General features: G+C 32.9%; 1 protein-coding gene across 2 annotated transcripts in view; it reads right to left on the bottom strand.

Annotated features, from left to right (window-relative positions):
• Positions 1–12,370, bottom strand: part of DYNC2H1 (dynein cytoplasmic 2 heavy chain 1) — a 158,430-nt gene that overhangs the window by 93,308 nt on the left and 52,752 nt on the right. For both annotated transcript variants that reach the window (XM_061374480.1, XM_061374479.1), the window contains 10 exons: positions 11,735–11,889; positions 9,937–10,074; positions 7,437–7,550; positions 6,078–6,238; positions 5,793–5,916; positions 4,920–5,041; positions 4,147–4,233; positions 2,726–2,852; positions 1,464–1,605; positions 791–900 (listed from right to left, as the gene is read on the bottom strand). In XM_061374480.1, coding sequence (XP_061230464.1) covers positions 791–900; positions 1,464–1,605; positions 2,726–2,852; positions 4,147–4,233; positions 4,920–5,041; positions 5,793–5,916; positions 6,078–6,238; positions 7,437–7,550; positions 9,937–10,074; positions 11,735–11,889 — 1,280 coding nt within the window. The remainder of the gene's footprint in view (positions 1–790; positions 901–1,463; positions 1,606–2,725; positions 2,853–4,146; positions 4,234–4,919; positions 5,042–5,792; positions 5,917–6,077; positions 6,239–7,436; positions 7,551–9,936; positions 10,075–11,734; positions 11,890–12,370) is intronic.

Below are 12,370 nucleotides of genomic sequence, written 5' to 3'. Positions count from 1 at the left end.
AAATGAGAAAGGAGTAGCTAGATGTACCATCAAGATGATAAAGCAAAATAAAGTTAAATCAGAGAAAAAGCTGTAGCTGATTTTGAGAGAGTCATCAATCATCCAAGTGGCAAATGCAGATTCTCCTCATGGCACTAAATCTTTACTTTCTAGCAGATCTAATAAATTACTACATTATAACAACAATATTATGCGCATAAATGCAATTGTATATTAATATCATTCATTTTATATATCTATATATAACTATACAATAAAACTGAATCATATAGTATAGTATTATCATATTTCTCTCAAGTATGATTAGCTACTGCCGTTAAGTGAATGGTATTTTGCAGCCTATATCACAGAGCTTATATGATGATATCTAAGGGTTTAAAATCTAGTTCTTGTAAAATGTATCTGCATATGGCTTTTCCCTTTTTCTGAGAAAAAATATTAGAAATGATACGTCAAAGTGAACATAGGATATAAGCTTCCACTGTTTGTGCTGCTGTTCATAATTATTCACTCTTTAAGTCTGAATAGACTGATACCAGGTTTTGTCTTTTCAACATCTGGAAGAAAATTATAAAAGCAAAACTGAAAAATATGTATTTTCTTTAACTGTTTTTCTTCTTGCTAAAGAAACCCCAGAGTTACATAAGTATCGGTTTATCTGTGTGTTCTGTGGTGCTAATAAAATAACACAAATGAAATGGTTCAAAACTCCAGAATGATGCCATGTTACTGAAATTTGTAGAAATCAAAATACTTCCAAGATAAGACAAAAAAAAAAACACCAAATTACCTGCAAAATGACAAGAGCATTTTCTATTGAAAGGTCATCTGATGGTAAACCTTCACTCTTCCAGACTAACTCCTCACTTTCTGTACATAGGAAACGCCGTAAATCGAACTCTAATAAATAAAAAAGTTTAAGTTTTTGCTAATATTGTAGTGTGCATAATTTTTAAGCATTTACCATCCTATATACAGCAAAAACTCTGTCTAATCTACAGTGCAAGTCTGCAGATTTCCCTTAATTTATTATTTTATTGCTTGAACTTATTACTATTAACCAGCTGGTGTTATAAAACATACTTAATGGTGTTACTAACACATATTGAAAAAATAACTGGAAAAGCAGAAGCATTCAGAACACAATGGCAAATTTACAACAGTTAGTGTGAATACATTTATTTATGTAAACTTTTATTTTTAAACATGGACTATGGAGCTAAATCTTAAGAATCTGTAAGTATTTATAGTCTCAGTAACTTCTAGAGTTATCCAAAGAAATAGTCTATATATACAAGTACTTATTAAGAGAATGTTGCTTTTCAGTTGGAACACCAAGACAATTGAGACTGTCCATTAGAACTCACTGGCATTTCTCAATCAAGCTTAACTACTTACACACACACAATTACTTTCAAGGCGCGCACACACACACACACACACACACACACATACACAATTACTTTCAAGGCCTGCTGATTTGGTCCATTCATCCAAGCTGGTTTTCCTCTGATCTTCAGGAGCAGCAGAAAGATAAGCAATAAATGCAGCTGCTAACTGAGCTCTTTTAGGCAGTGTAGCCAGTTCATCTGTTATCTCTGACACCTTAAAAAAAATTAGAACAGAATATACAGGTATATTACAAACAAAAATTATGTTAATATTTCTCATCAGTTACTAGAAAGTCAGAATTAAATTTTCCTTCCATGAGAACACAACTGACATAGTCTCTTTTTCATATCTATACATAGCTAACTCACAGCTATACACACATGAAAGTATGGGAAAAGTTCTTTTTAGGTCTGGGCTAGAACATGAACAGAAGTTTCCGAGAACTTAACTAATAAAAATCTATCAATATGATGAACAGTTCCCCTTTTCACTTACAAGCAACTGGGTAAATAGTATTATAGTAAGAAAAATAAGAAATACGCATCCCTAGTCAGAGTCAGCTAGTGAGTACCACTTACAATATGGAAATACTATATGTACCTATTACACTTAAAAATGTGACTCACTGCAGACTTACATGATAAAATAAATTTATCATATATCTTCAAACAATTTATCTGCACATTACTTCTTCTTTGAAATGTTCCAATACTGTGGAGAAAAATACAGTGTGCACCATGAATAGAAAACCTGGGCTTTCTAAAGACGGGGGTAATGTACCAGAAAGAAAAACTCTGAGCAACCACTTTTAGAAACGTTTCAAATCTGGGGTTCAAATACATGCAAACCTTACTATAGAAGATGGGATAGCTTTAAAGCTACTTTCACAGGAAAATCAACCTTTTTTTCCATTATGCTAGTCAACCTACAGGAAGGATTCATCGAACTCTAACTTTGGTTCTTCAAAATGCACTTACTCTAATTGTTTAGGCCTTTTTTCAGTGTCAATTGAGAGACAGGACCATGTCTCTCAGCAGGGAGATTTTTTCCAGTTTTAGGTAACCAAGAAAGTTTGGTTGGCATCACCTTCTTGAGATGACAGCTATTTTCAGCTGGTATATATCTTGAAATTTTACTTTTTGTTTCAGGCTGAAGGAGGGTCTGTGTGTGCAAAGAAGTTTCAGAAGGAAGAAAAGCTTGTATTTCTAATGAGAAATTTAAAAAATGTACTTAGGAGACACAGAATGGCAATAACTCACATTCTCCAAAGACTGCAAAACCTCAATTTTCACATTATTAGCTATAAGATTTGCTTAAAGAAATTTTCACTAACCTGAGTGTTCCATCTTTTATGTTCCCTATCAAGCTGATTTATTAGTATCTCTGCAGCTTTCAATGTTTTCTGAGCTTTATTTAGTTCTGCTTCAAGTTTTGCTGCTTCTGTTGTTCTACTCTGGAACCTGTAAAAAAACTACTGTTTGTAATTGTATTTCATTGCAGGAACTACGAATTTTTTGGACAGTTATTTTCAAGGCAGTTTAATTGCCTGAATTTGTAATTAATCCCCCCAGAATCTTTTTTATACATTCTGCTTCTAATTGGCAGATGATCTTGTTAAGACTTCTAACTAATAAGATTTAGACAGATGCACAGGTAAGATTTAAAAATACATTTGTATTATAGACTATAATGTCTCAAAATCATTCCTTCTTCTACTTAAACAGCCTTACTTGATTTTAGTGACTGTGTTTTGTTCTGCACATAGTCATAATAGGCTCAATGGCATACTGTACATTTGTATTTTTTTGGTAAATTTAAAATATGAAACCTTTAAAGAAGAACATCACTAATGCACATGAATGACCTCAGTGTCATGTGCACTACTCTATTTTGTAAACTACTACTAAGTAAGAACATGCCTCAAACAACAGTCAAGATTTAGGTATTGTTTTTTAATGTTTAATGTCTAATCAGCTAAATTAATATTTAATTAAAATAATGCATTTACTATTCACCTTTTTAAAAACAATATATTTAACTGTAACATACAGTATTTAGTTAATCTAAGACATCACTATATAACTGAATGAAAAGGAGCATTCGACAACTTTTTTTTTTTTTTTTGCATCCTACAAAACATGATATTTAGTAATATGCACAAATGTCATGTCAGGTCACATAGCAATAGAGTATCCTATATTAACTACACAAGAGAAACCTCAAACTAAAATACCTGTATTCCACTGAATTTGAAGAAAGCATAGAAGTTCACCACAGCAATTTTTATGGCACTGTAAGTAACATACTTGATGAGATGCTAAGTTAAAAGGACAGTTAGGTAGCTGTCAGGAAAGCAGGCCACCCTAAAATAAACAGAACTGCCTTTCTTCAAGCTGTGACCACTGAAAGTCTCGTATAGGAATGTTTCCTAAGTCCGAAAGAGACGTGAAAGTCCTCTTAGTTTTAAAAGCAAGATACATGCTGCTTATCTTTGACATATGCAGTGTCTACTCTGAAGGCTTCCAACACAGTAACAAGAAACAGGTACTTTTAAGGAGCATTTCATCTGATAGATGAGATGAACTCTATTCTAACAGTATTAATTTCCACTGAGGGTCTAGAAAGCCTAATAATTGCTACTTCTGATGCAAATTCAGAGAAGGGAGAGACATTTTGTTAGATAAATTTCATTACTCATACTGTAAATTCATCAATAGTTTTATTAATACCTTAAAATAAACAAACCTGACTTACTTATCTTTGAGTTCCGATACTTTTTGACCAACAGAGTTCAAAAGATTTTCTAACTTCTGTTTTCTGTCTTCAGTTTTCTTGAGATTACTACAAAAATTTAACATTTATTTTAATACTATGGAGAATAAATGCAACAGGAAAGTCATTTACATGGAGATAGTTCGGAGACAGTTCTTTCTTGTGATTTATATTGACAAAAATCTGTTTTCACATGTAAAAGTTTTGACTACATCTCATCATATAGCTTCATAAATGGAAACCAAACAACCCATTCAAAAATATTCTTAAAGATGAGAACAAACGCTTCCATTAAGGAATTTTAAGACCTAGCAAAACAATCAGTATAGATTCCTCGGTTATGGATACTCATGAGACTATGTCATATCTTTTTGATCCTAAGAAGAAACTGAGTATGCTTAGAATGTGACTGAAAAAAGTGGAACTAGCAGACATCTTAGAAAATAATGGGTTTCACCAACACAATACATTTTAAACTCATATGTGATCTTCATTTCTCCCTGACACATTTCAGCTGAGACAGATAACTTGTGATTGGCCAAAAAATATCCAAGGAATAGCTGCCAGGGAAAACCAAATAGTGCACACTTACTTTTCCTGTCTCAGCATGAATGTTTTATTACCTACGGATGAGGCAGTTTCTTATATCTTTTTCTTTTCCTTTTTAATAAACTTCAACTATGCCCTGGCAGCTTTAGTTTCACCCACCACCATTGGAATTAAGAGCATTTACTTTGTAACAGTGTCTAACTTACGCTTCCAAGCCAGCCTTTTCTTTTTCCAAAGGCTGAATCCGCTCTAGGACATGTGAATACTGGACATTGGCATTAACCCAAGCTGCTAATGGAGCAGCTGCAGCACTGGCTCGTTTAGCATTCTGGAAAAAATCAGTAACAGTTACAAGAAAGCCCTTGAAGTGTAATGTAGATAAGGTAAATACAGTATAAATAACTGCAACAGATTTACAAGTTATCAATTTAAATATGCCAATTAGCCAGCTCCTCTAATGAACTTATCTTTTAAATTGTTACTAAGAGATTGTATTTTAGGTCATCAATCTATGTAACAAAATAATGGGTGCCTTTACAGCAATGAAGCTTCACTGAAGTTAGTAAGTTTTAAATTAATGCATAATTTATTAACATGTTCCTTCTCAGGGAACTGCATCTTTGCTTTTAAAAATAAGAATTCCTTTTTATAGCTACTAACAAATCAATTCTCAAAGATCACCCACACATTTAATCATTAGTCCTCCTTTTTTTAATTAAGTGTACTGTTAAGAGTCTTACTATTACCAGGAAGCCAGAAAGACTCAGTTACAATTCCTTTATCTGAGTTCTAATTTATACCAGTGACAAAAATCTCCTTCATTTTTGACTCCTCATCCTGCTGCTCATTAGTCAAAAAAAATGTTCACTGTTAGAGGCAGTGTGTGACAGAGTAACCTCTGCTACAATTTTATCTCTTTAGACTGACAAACTCTAAGCAGAAATAATAACTTTTTCTATAATTTCATTCCAAAAATTATGTTGGAAAACCAGACAATCCTGTCTTTTTCTTTATTTTCTTTTTTTTTTCTTTTTTTTTCCTCGTCTTTTTTCATTTTATGTAGTGCAATCAGGAATTACCTTTGGATCAAAAGATGGTCCGTTCTTAGAAAGAAGTTCTTCAACACTCTCTCGTATTTCTTTTGGAATATTACGGGCATCAAAGGTTGCTATGTCCTCCCTCACTCCTCTTTTAGCCAAGAAACTGTAAAAAGAATTAAGTAACTAAGTAAAAAAGAAACAATGTTAAAGAAGTTATTTCTGTATGAGACCAAAGAATTCTGCACACAGTATTCCTGGATGTAATAAAAAGATTTTCATATTGCAAATTACTGCTTAAGTTTACAGCTTAAATAGTACCCTTACCTCTTCATGCTCACCCATGACGTATCAAAAATCCCCATCAGCCGTAAAACTCCTTCTAGTATATCTCTGATTATGTCTGGAGGCATCCGTAATGACCGGATTTCTGACAAAGACTCTGGTTTTATATTTCCAACTGCTAACTTAGCTTCATTAACCAGTGGCTTAAAATATAAAAATACATTTAAAAAAGAGATGATGATATAAGAAACAGAACATTTGCCATTTCAGTATTCACACAATTTCTTGTTCTTTTTATATACTTTATTACCTAAACAACTGCCACTGATGCATATTCACGTGCACATTTAAAGTTTGCCATGTGTTTATTAAGAGATTATAAATGTATTTCCATAAAACCCAGCATATTATACACCTGACCTTCCTTCACTTTTCATTCAGCATTGTAATTCATAAACATTACACAAATATAAATACCAATCATGTTTGTTTATTCTTTCATTGCTTAAAAGTTCATTGTCATACAGATATGTTTTAATAATGATGCTAATTAATATCTGTAAGTATGCCTGAGGGTGTCTTTCTAAAGATGTCCAGAAGTACAGGTCACAAAAGCTTTTTATCTTCAGTAACTAAACAAACCCAGACAGCCTTTGGCCTTATCAACAAAGCAACAAAATTATAAGAAGACAGAAGAAAATTAAAGTTTATCATTAAACACTGTGAACATCTTGCACAACCTTCATATTTATCAAAGACCACAGAAAGTATTTACCCTAATCCTGTCGTTCTATGTCACTTTCAATACAAGGATATAATTCCTTGGCATCTATGACATTTAAAAGGAAAAAAATTACGTTGCTGTACTTTTTTCTTATTGTTTAATACAAATTTAAAATGGATGGGATGGAAAATAGAGACTAAAAGCAATGACTGAACACACATACCTCTCAAAAAACCTGATGCTTAATGGCTGTAAGGTCTCTGGAACAAGCAGTTTGCTATTAGTAACGTTAGGATATATAATTTTCAGAATTTAGTAAAAACTGGAAATTATTTTTCATTAAACTATTTACATTCAGCTGATGATAGAACCAGCTTGATCAAGGCAGAGTAATGTAGTTGGTCTATATAAGATATTAGTAATTGAAAAACATCCCACAAAATCTGCAGAGTTCAGCTGTAGACAGCAGCAACCCAGAAATAGAAACTGAAGCCAAAATTTCGCCTGAAAATTCATTCTGTAATTAAGATTTAATGGATCACAAATGCCAAAATGAAAATCTCAACCTAGTAAATAAAATGCTTTTTTCTAATGCATAAAAGCTTTAATATCAAAATAACTTCAAGCAAGATTTAAGACATACAGGGATATATTTTGCAGAAATATGTTGTATTTACCTGAACCTCTTTTAGTTCCACTTCAATTTTTCGTTTTCTCTCTTCTATTTCTGCAGCCTCTTCTGCTATCCTGTGTTTTAATTTTTCCATTTCTGTTTTTTGCTCACTAGCACTCTAAAAAAAAAAAGAGAATACCTTTAGTTCTCAAATTTACACAGATTTTATTCCATTAGATCTTTTATTCTTTTAATCTTGATTGTAATGTAATTTGCAAAATGCCAATTGTAATATATTGCTGAGACTGTTTGATACCAGACAAGTTAACTAGTTAACTAAATTATGGAATAAGCATCTTCTGCTTTTACTGTGTCTCCTTCTCTTTACCACAGACAAGATCTGTACCTCTATTTTTGAGGCTCATTATGACCTTTTTTCTCCTTGCCTCAGATTTTCCATTCTTTATCAAGATGCCAGTCCCCCTCTGAAAGGGTAAGCAGTGACAGATTCTGTAAATTCTTACTACATTGGAAAGTAGTATTTTCCTGCTGTTGTCTTTATAGCTGCTCACATTTCTTTCTTTCATGACACCATTAAAACTCTCCTTTTCTATAATGCTCATAGAAGCAGCAGTCCTATTGGAACTAAAGCCTATTAATCTAAAAATACTAATATTTTGTTTACCAGGAAATTTGCACCCATCTGTCTGTAAAGATACCTGCCATATGTCCTGCATCATAATATGTATTTTAAGCTCTTTGGGTTTATATCTGGGCTTTTTTTAGATTTGTACTGTGTCTACCGCACAGGTCATGGTATCTATTAGCCATCTCCAGGGCTCCTAAGTACTTCAGTACAACAGTAAATACCTAGTATAAAAAAAAGCTCAAAAAACACAAAAAAAAAACCCCAAGAAAAACAAAAATAACAAAAAAAAAAACCCACAACAAAAAAACTCCAACATCAAAATACAAAACAAACAAACAAAAACCACACAGCAAAACCCAGGGATTACCAATGCCTGCTACAAAACAAATAATTGAGGATAAATGCATAAAATAAGACTAATATTTTAGACGCAGTTCACCTAAAAGATAGAAGACAACAAAGCCCAGAGTTTACATTTTCCCAGTATTATCAGCAGCAATTGCTGAGCTGAGTTGAACTTGTCGCAGAAGGTAACAGATATACGTAAGCAGAAAAAAAAAGAGATTAATAATGATCTTTCTGAGCACTTAACCCAAGCTATAGAGTATGTCACTTGAAGATTATATTCAAATCCATAAAACATTAGCTACCTAAATCTCGATTAGACATTTCATACAAATGTACATGTACTGAATGATGGCTCTGACTAAGAAAACCTGTAGGTCAAAAGCCTCGCTCTGAAAGATTAAGTCTGAATGTATTAGAGCGCTCTCTCTTTCATAAACCAGAATATTTGAAGTGACATTAAAAGTTAGAGGGCACCTATTCTTTATGATAATCTAAATTATCAGAATTCTACTGTAATTTTTCAGATGTCAGTGGGCCCATCCTGTTTCTTGGCTTTTGGCATATTCTTTGATTTTATCCTACAATGTGATATGAGCTACCCACACAACCTGTAACTCTACTGGACAACAACAGACACAGACTTACAACAGAAAACAGGGAAAATGGCATAATAGATTCTTGGAGGCCAGCAGTGACCACACCAAGCCAATCATCATTATTCAAATTTATGTGCAAAGATAGCCTTAAAGCATAAAAAGTGAAGTAGGCTTATAAAAAATTACTGTGGACCAAGTAGTTTGAGAAAGCAAACTACTTTACTGCAAACAGAGAATGTCTTTGGCATTGAACATCTTTTAAGTTTTCTTCAAACTAATCAGACTAAACCAGTTACAAAACAAACAGTGCAGTGACAGCAGATTCATTATGGCTTATCCTACATTTATGATTACTAGAAGCATTCATGTAGAGACCTATTTTCTGCATAATTATTTTACTTCACTGGGAAAACATTACTAAAGAAAATTACCTTCTCAAAAAATAGAATGTCTACCTGTGAACTGGAGAATAAAAATTCAAGGAGTGATGAACACAGAGGTATTATTCAACCTTCTTCGAGGTTAACTTTAGAAGGACTGGACCTCATGAAATGCATTCTTTTGAAGAATACATAAATTTAATTCCTGGTGTTTGTTACTTAAAATTGTGCTACTTGTCAGTCTTTTGTTTAAATTCCCTGTTTGTAGTAAACATCCTAAAATGAATTAGTTTGGATTTGTGAATTTCTAGGAAAACTTTCAGAGTAAACTACAGCACTAAATACTACTCAGGTGCAAAACTTGCACCGATCTCTTCCAACTCCATTAGTTCAAATATGATTTCAATTACGTAATTCTCTGTCCTTACTGCAGTTTATTCAAGCCTCAGGGCTCATGCACTCCCTTAGGCAAATTCTTGTAAATGCATCACGTTTTGTAACCCTGAAGAGAACAAAGCTCAGGCAGGAGACCAAAAATAGAAAAGCACATTTTTTTTTCCCTCCATTTCTTGATCTCATTGTATACAACACCTGCATGGACACTGTAATTTCTTGAAGGGCAGCATCAGCTTCATCCTGCTTTGTTTTGAGTAAAATGCTTTGCTCTTCAGCTTTTCTGTTCAGTTCATCCACCAGTGCTTTAGCTTCATTCAGCTTTGAAACACCTGCCTATAAAAGTTTATAAAAAGCAGTTATGTAGCAATGAATTTTAAAAAGATTTAAATGAAGGTTGGTTACAAACATTATGCACAAACTAAGAGTGATGTAGATTAATATTCTTAATTTATTTTAATTTATGTTCCGCATTTTCTCAATATTTACATTTTCTTAGTATTATTTAATCCAAAAGTGAGATTTAGTATTTATAGATGTGTTGCTGTAAGATCTGTTACTACATCGAAAAGTCAAAATCAAAATTCTCTAAATAATAAACTTTAAATGGAACAGCAACTAGTACATAATCTTGTTCTCATTAATTCAATAGCATTACAGTTAACTGATATTAATGCCACAGATCTCTAAAATCGAATTTACAAAAAAATTAATAAGAGCAAATTAATTATCCTATTTCTACATATTTGTACGTTTTCTAAAGAACATATATGCACATAAAGCAAAGCCTCAATTATGCTGAATTATTTTCTTTATGCACACTTTCTAAATTATTTACTCTATGGTAATCAGATAACAGAATTATTTCAAGATGTGTTAGGAAAAAAATATTACCTGGAAGATGTTTTGATTTAGGATATACATCTCTAAATTTCACTTAAATGATTGCTTTTATCTAACCAGAACATTTTACAAGCAAATGAGTGTCTGTCACAAACAAACCACAGCTACTTTCTAAATAAATACTAAGGCAATTTCCATCATTACAAATGTAAATCTTCTTAAATTGCTTACTACCAAGACAGGAAAATGTTGCCAGGCAGAATAAAAACAGTGTAGATTACAAAGTAAGGAAGTATCTTGATAGTTGCTTTAAGAAGGTATACAGCTTTACAAGTGTGGTTTCAGAATAGCAGCAAGAGTCACTGGGAAAGGGGGCTGAAAGCGAAGGGAGAAGGGTAAAGACAAAGATTACACATCCCGAAGGATCATACAGAAGGTATTTCCAGAAATATACTGGGAGGAGAAGGAAGAGAAGTGTGTATGACTGGAAAGATAAGAAATGGATGTCACAAATAAGCATGCTAGGCACAGAGAACAGGAGGAAAGCAATGCCTGTGAGATGAACTGCATTTGGTCTAGAACTGTGTAAAGGTCTGATGCATGGAAAAGGAATTAAAAATCAATTCAAAAACACAAAATGAGAGAGAATCGTAACAAAGGGAATCTTGGTCAAAGATACACAAGAGCACCATGAGGTTAAAGAAAACTGCTTTTTGAACTAGCAAGAATCACACAAAGCAGGAAGGTGGTGTACAGATATAAAGACAAGGGATGGAATATGTAACTACATGGGGAAAATTTATACCAACAGAGGCAGGACATAAATTGATGGAAAGATGATGGGTTGTTTGCAACATAATTCCAATACATACACATGAAAAAAAATAATAATGTGCTTTCAAGTACTATTTACTCTTCTAGTCTGATACATTCTTGAGGAAAAATATTAACGAAAACAAGAAACCATTCTTCACCCTTTAAGGCATTTGAACAAGGATGTGAACTAAAATTCATACTATTCCTTTCCTGAAATCAGAGCATCTGCATGTACCAACAGAGGAAACCTCACAAAACTATGTTAGCCGCTACACAGCATTTCCAAATATGACAGTATTTTGAAAAGCCGTATGTTAAAAATGTCTTAAATACATACCTGCAGGTGGTTCTGCCTTTTTATTAGCTCTCTTCTTTTACTGTTATTGATGGCACTGTATACACGAAGGAATGTCATATACCTGCTAGGTGTTGCTCCATACACTTTACATGATTTGTGGATTGCCAGAAATGACTTCAGAAAATCAGAATCACCTGTACAACACAATTTGTTACACAGGCAATAATATATTCATTCTTATCTCACAGTACAATAACTGAGGTAGAGCAACATAGTACATTTTTTGTGATATAAATTAAGGGCATTAAAAAATGCACAAAGAATACATATTTTTCAAACACTTTCAGGGAAACAACATGTTTGAAACACCACTTGAAATTTATATTCCTTAGAAAAAAATATACTGAAATCGTTTCATTGACTAATGCTTTATGAAAAGTAGCTAAAAGTACTATGCAAATGAGTGCTGGGTCACTGGTCTCCTAGATTACTGTTTGACACCCTATTTTAAAAATGTTTAAGTTGTATTATAAAACTAAATTATTCCGGAAAAGGGGCATTATTTACAATAAATTAGTGGTTTTTGGGGTTGGTGTTTTGTTTTGGGGGTTTTGTTGGGGTTGGTTGGGTTTTTGTTAGTGGAGATAAAGAATTATTAACATAAAATAACTAGGT

The sequence above is a fragment of the Neopsephotus bourkii genome, unplaced genomic scaffold (assembly GCF_033783945.1).
Source record: "Neopsephotus bourkii isolate Nb327-2 ecotype Australia unplaced genomic scaffold, CSIRO-AGI_Nbou_v1 NB_1638, whole genome shotgun sequence".
NCBI lineage: Eukaryota > Metazoa > Chordata > Aves > Psittaciformes > Psittacidae > Neopsephotus > Neopsephotus bourkii.
The sequence above is the reverse complement of the archived record's forward strand: the minus strand, read 5'-3'. Positions and strand labels throughout refer to the sequence as shown.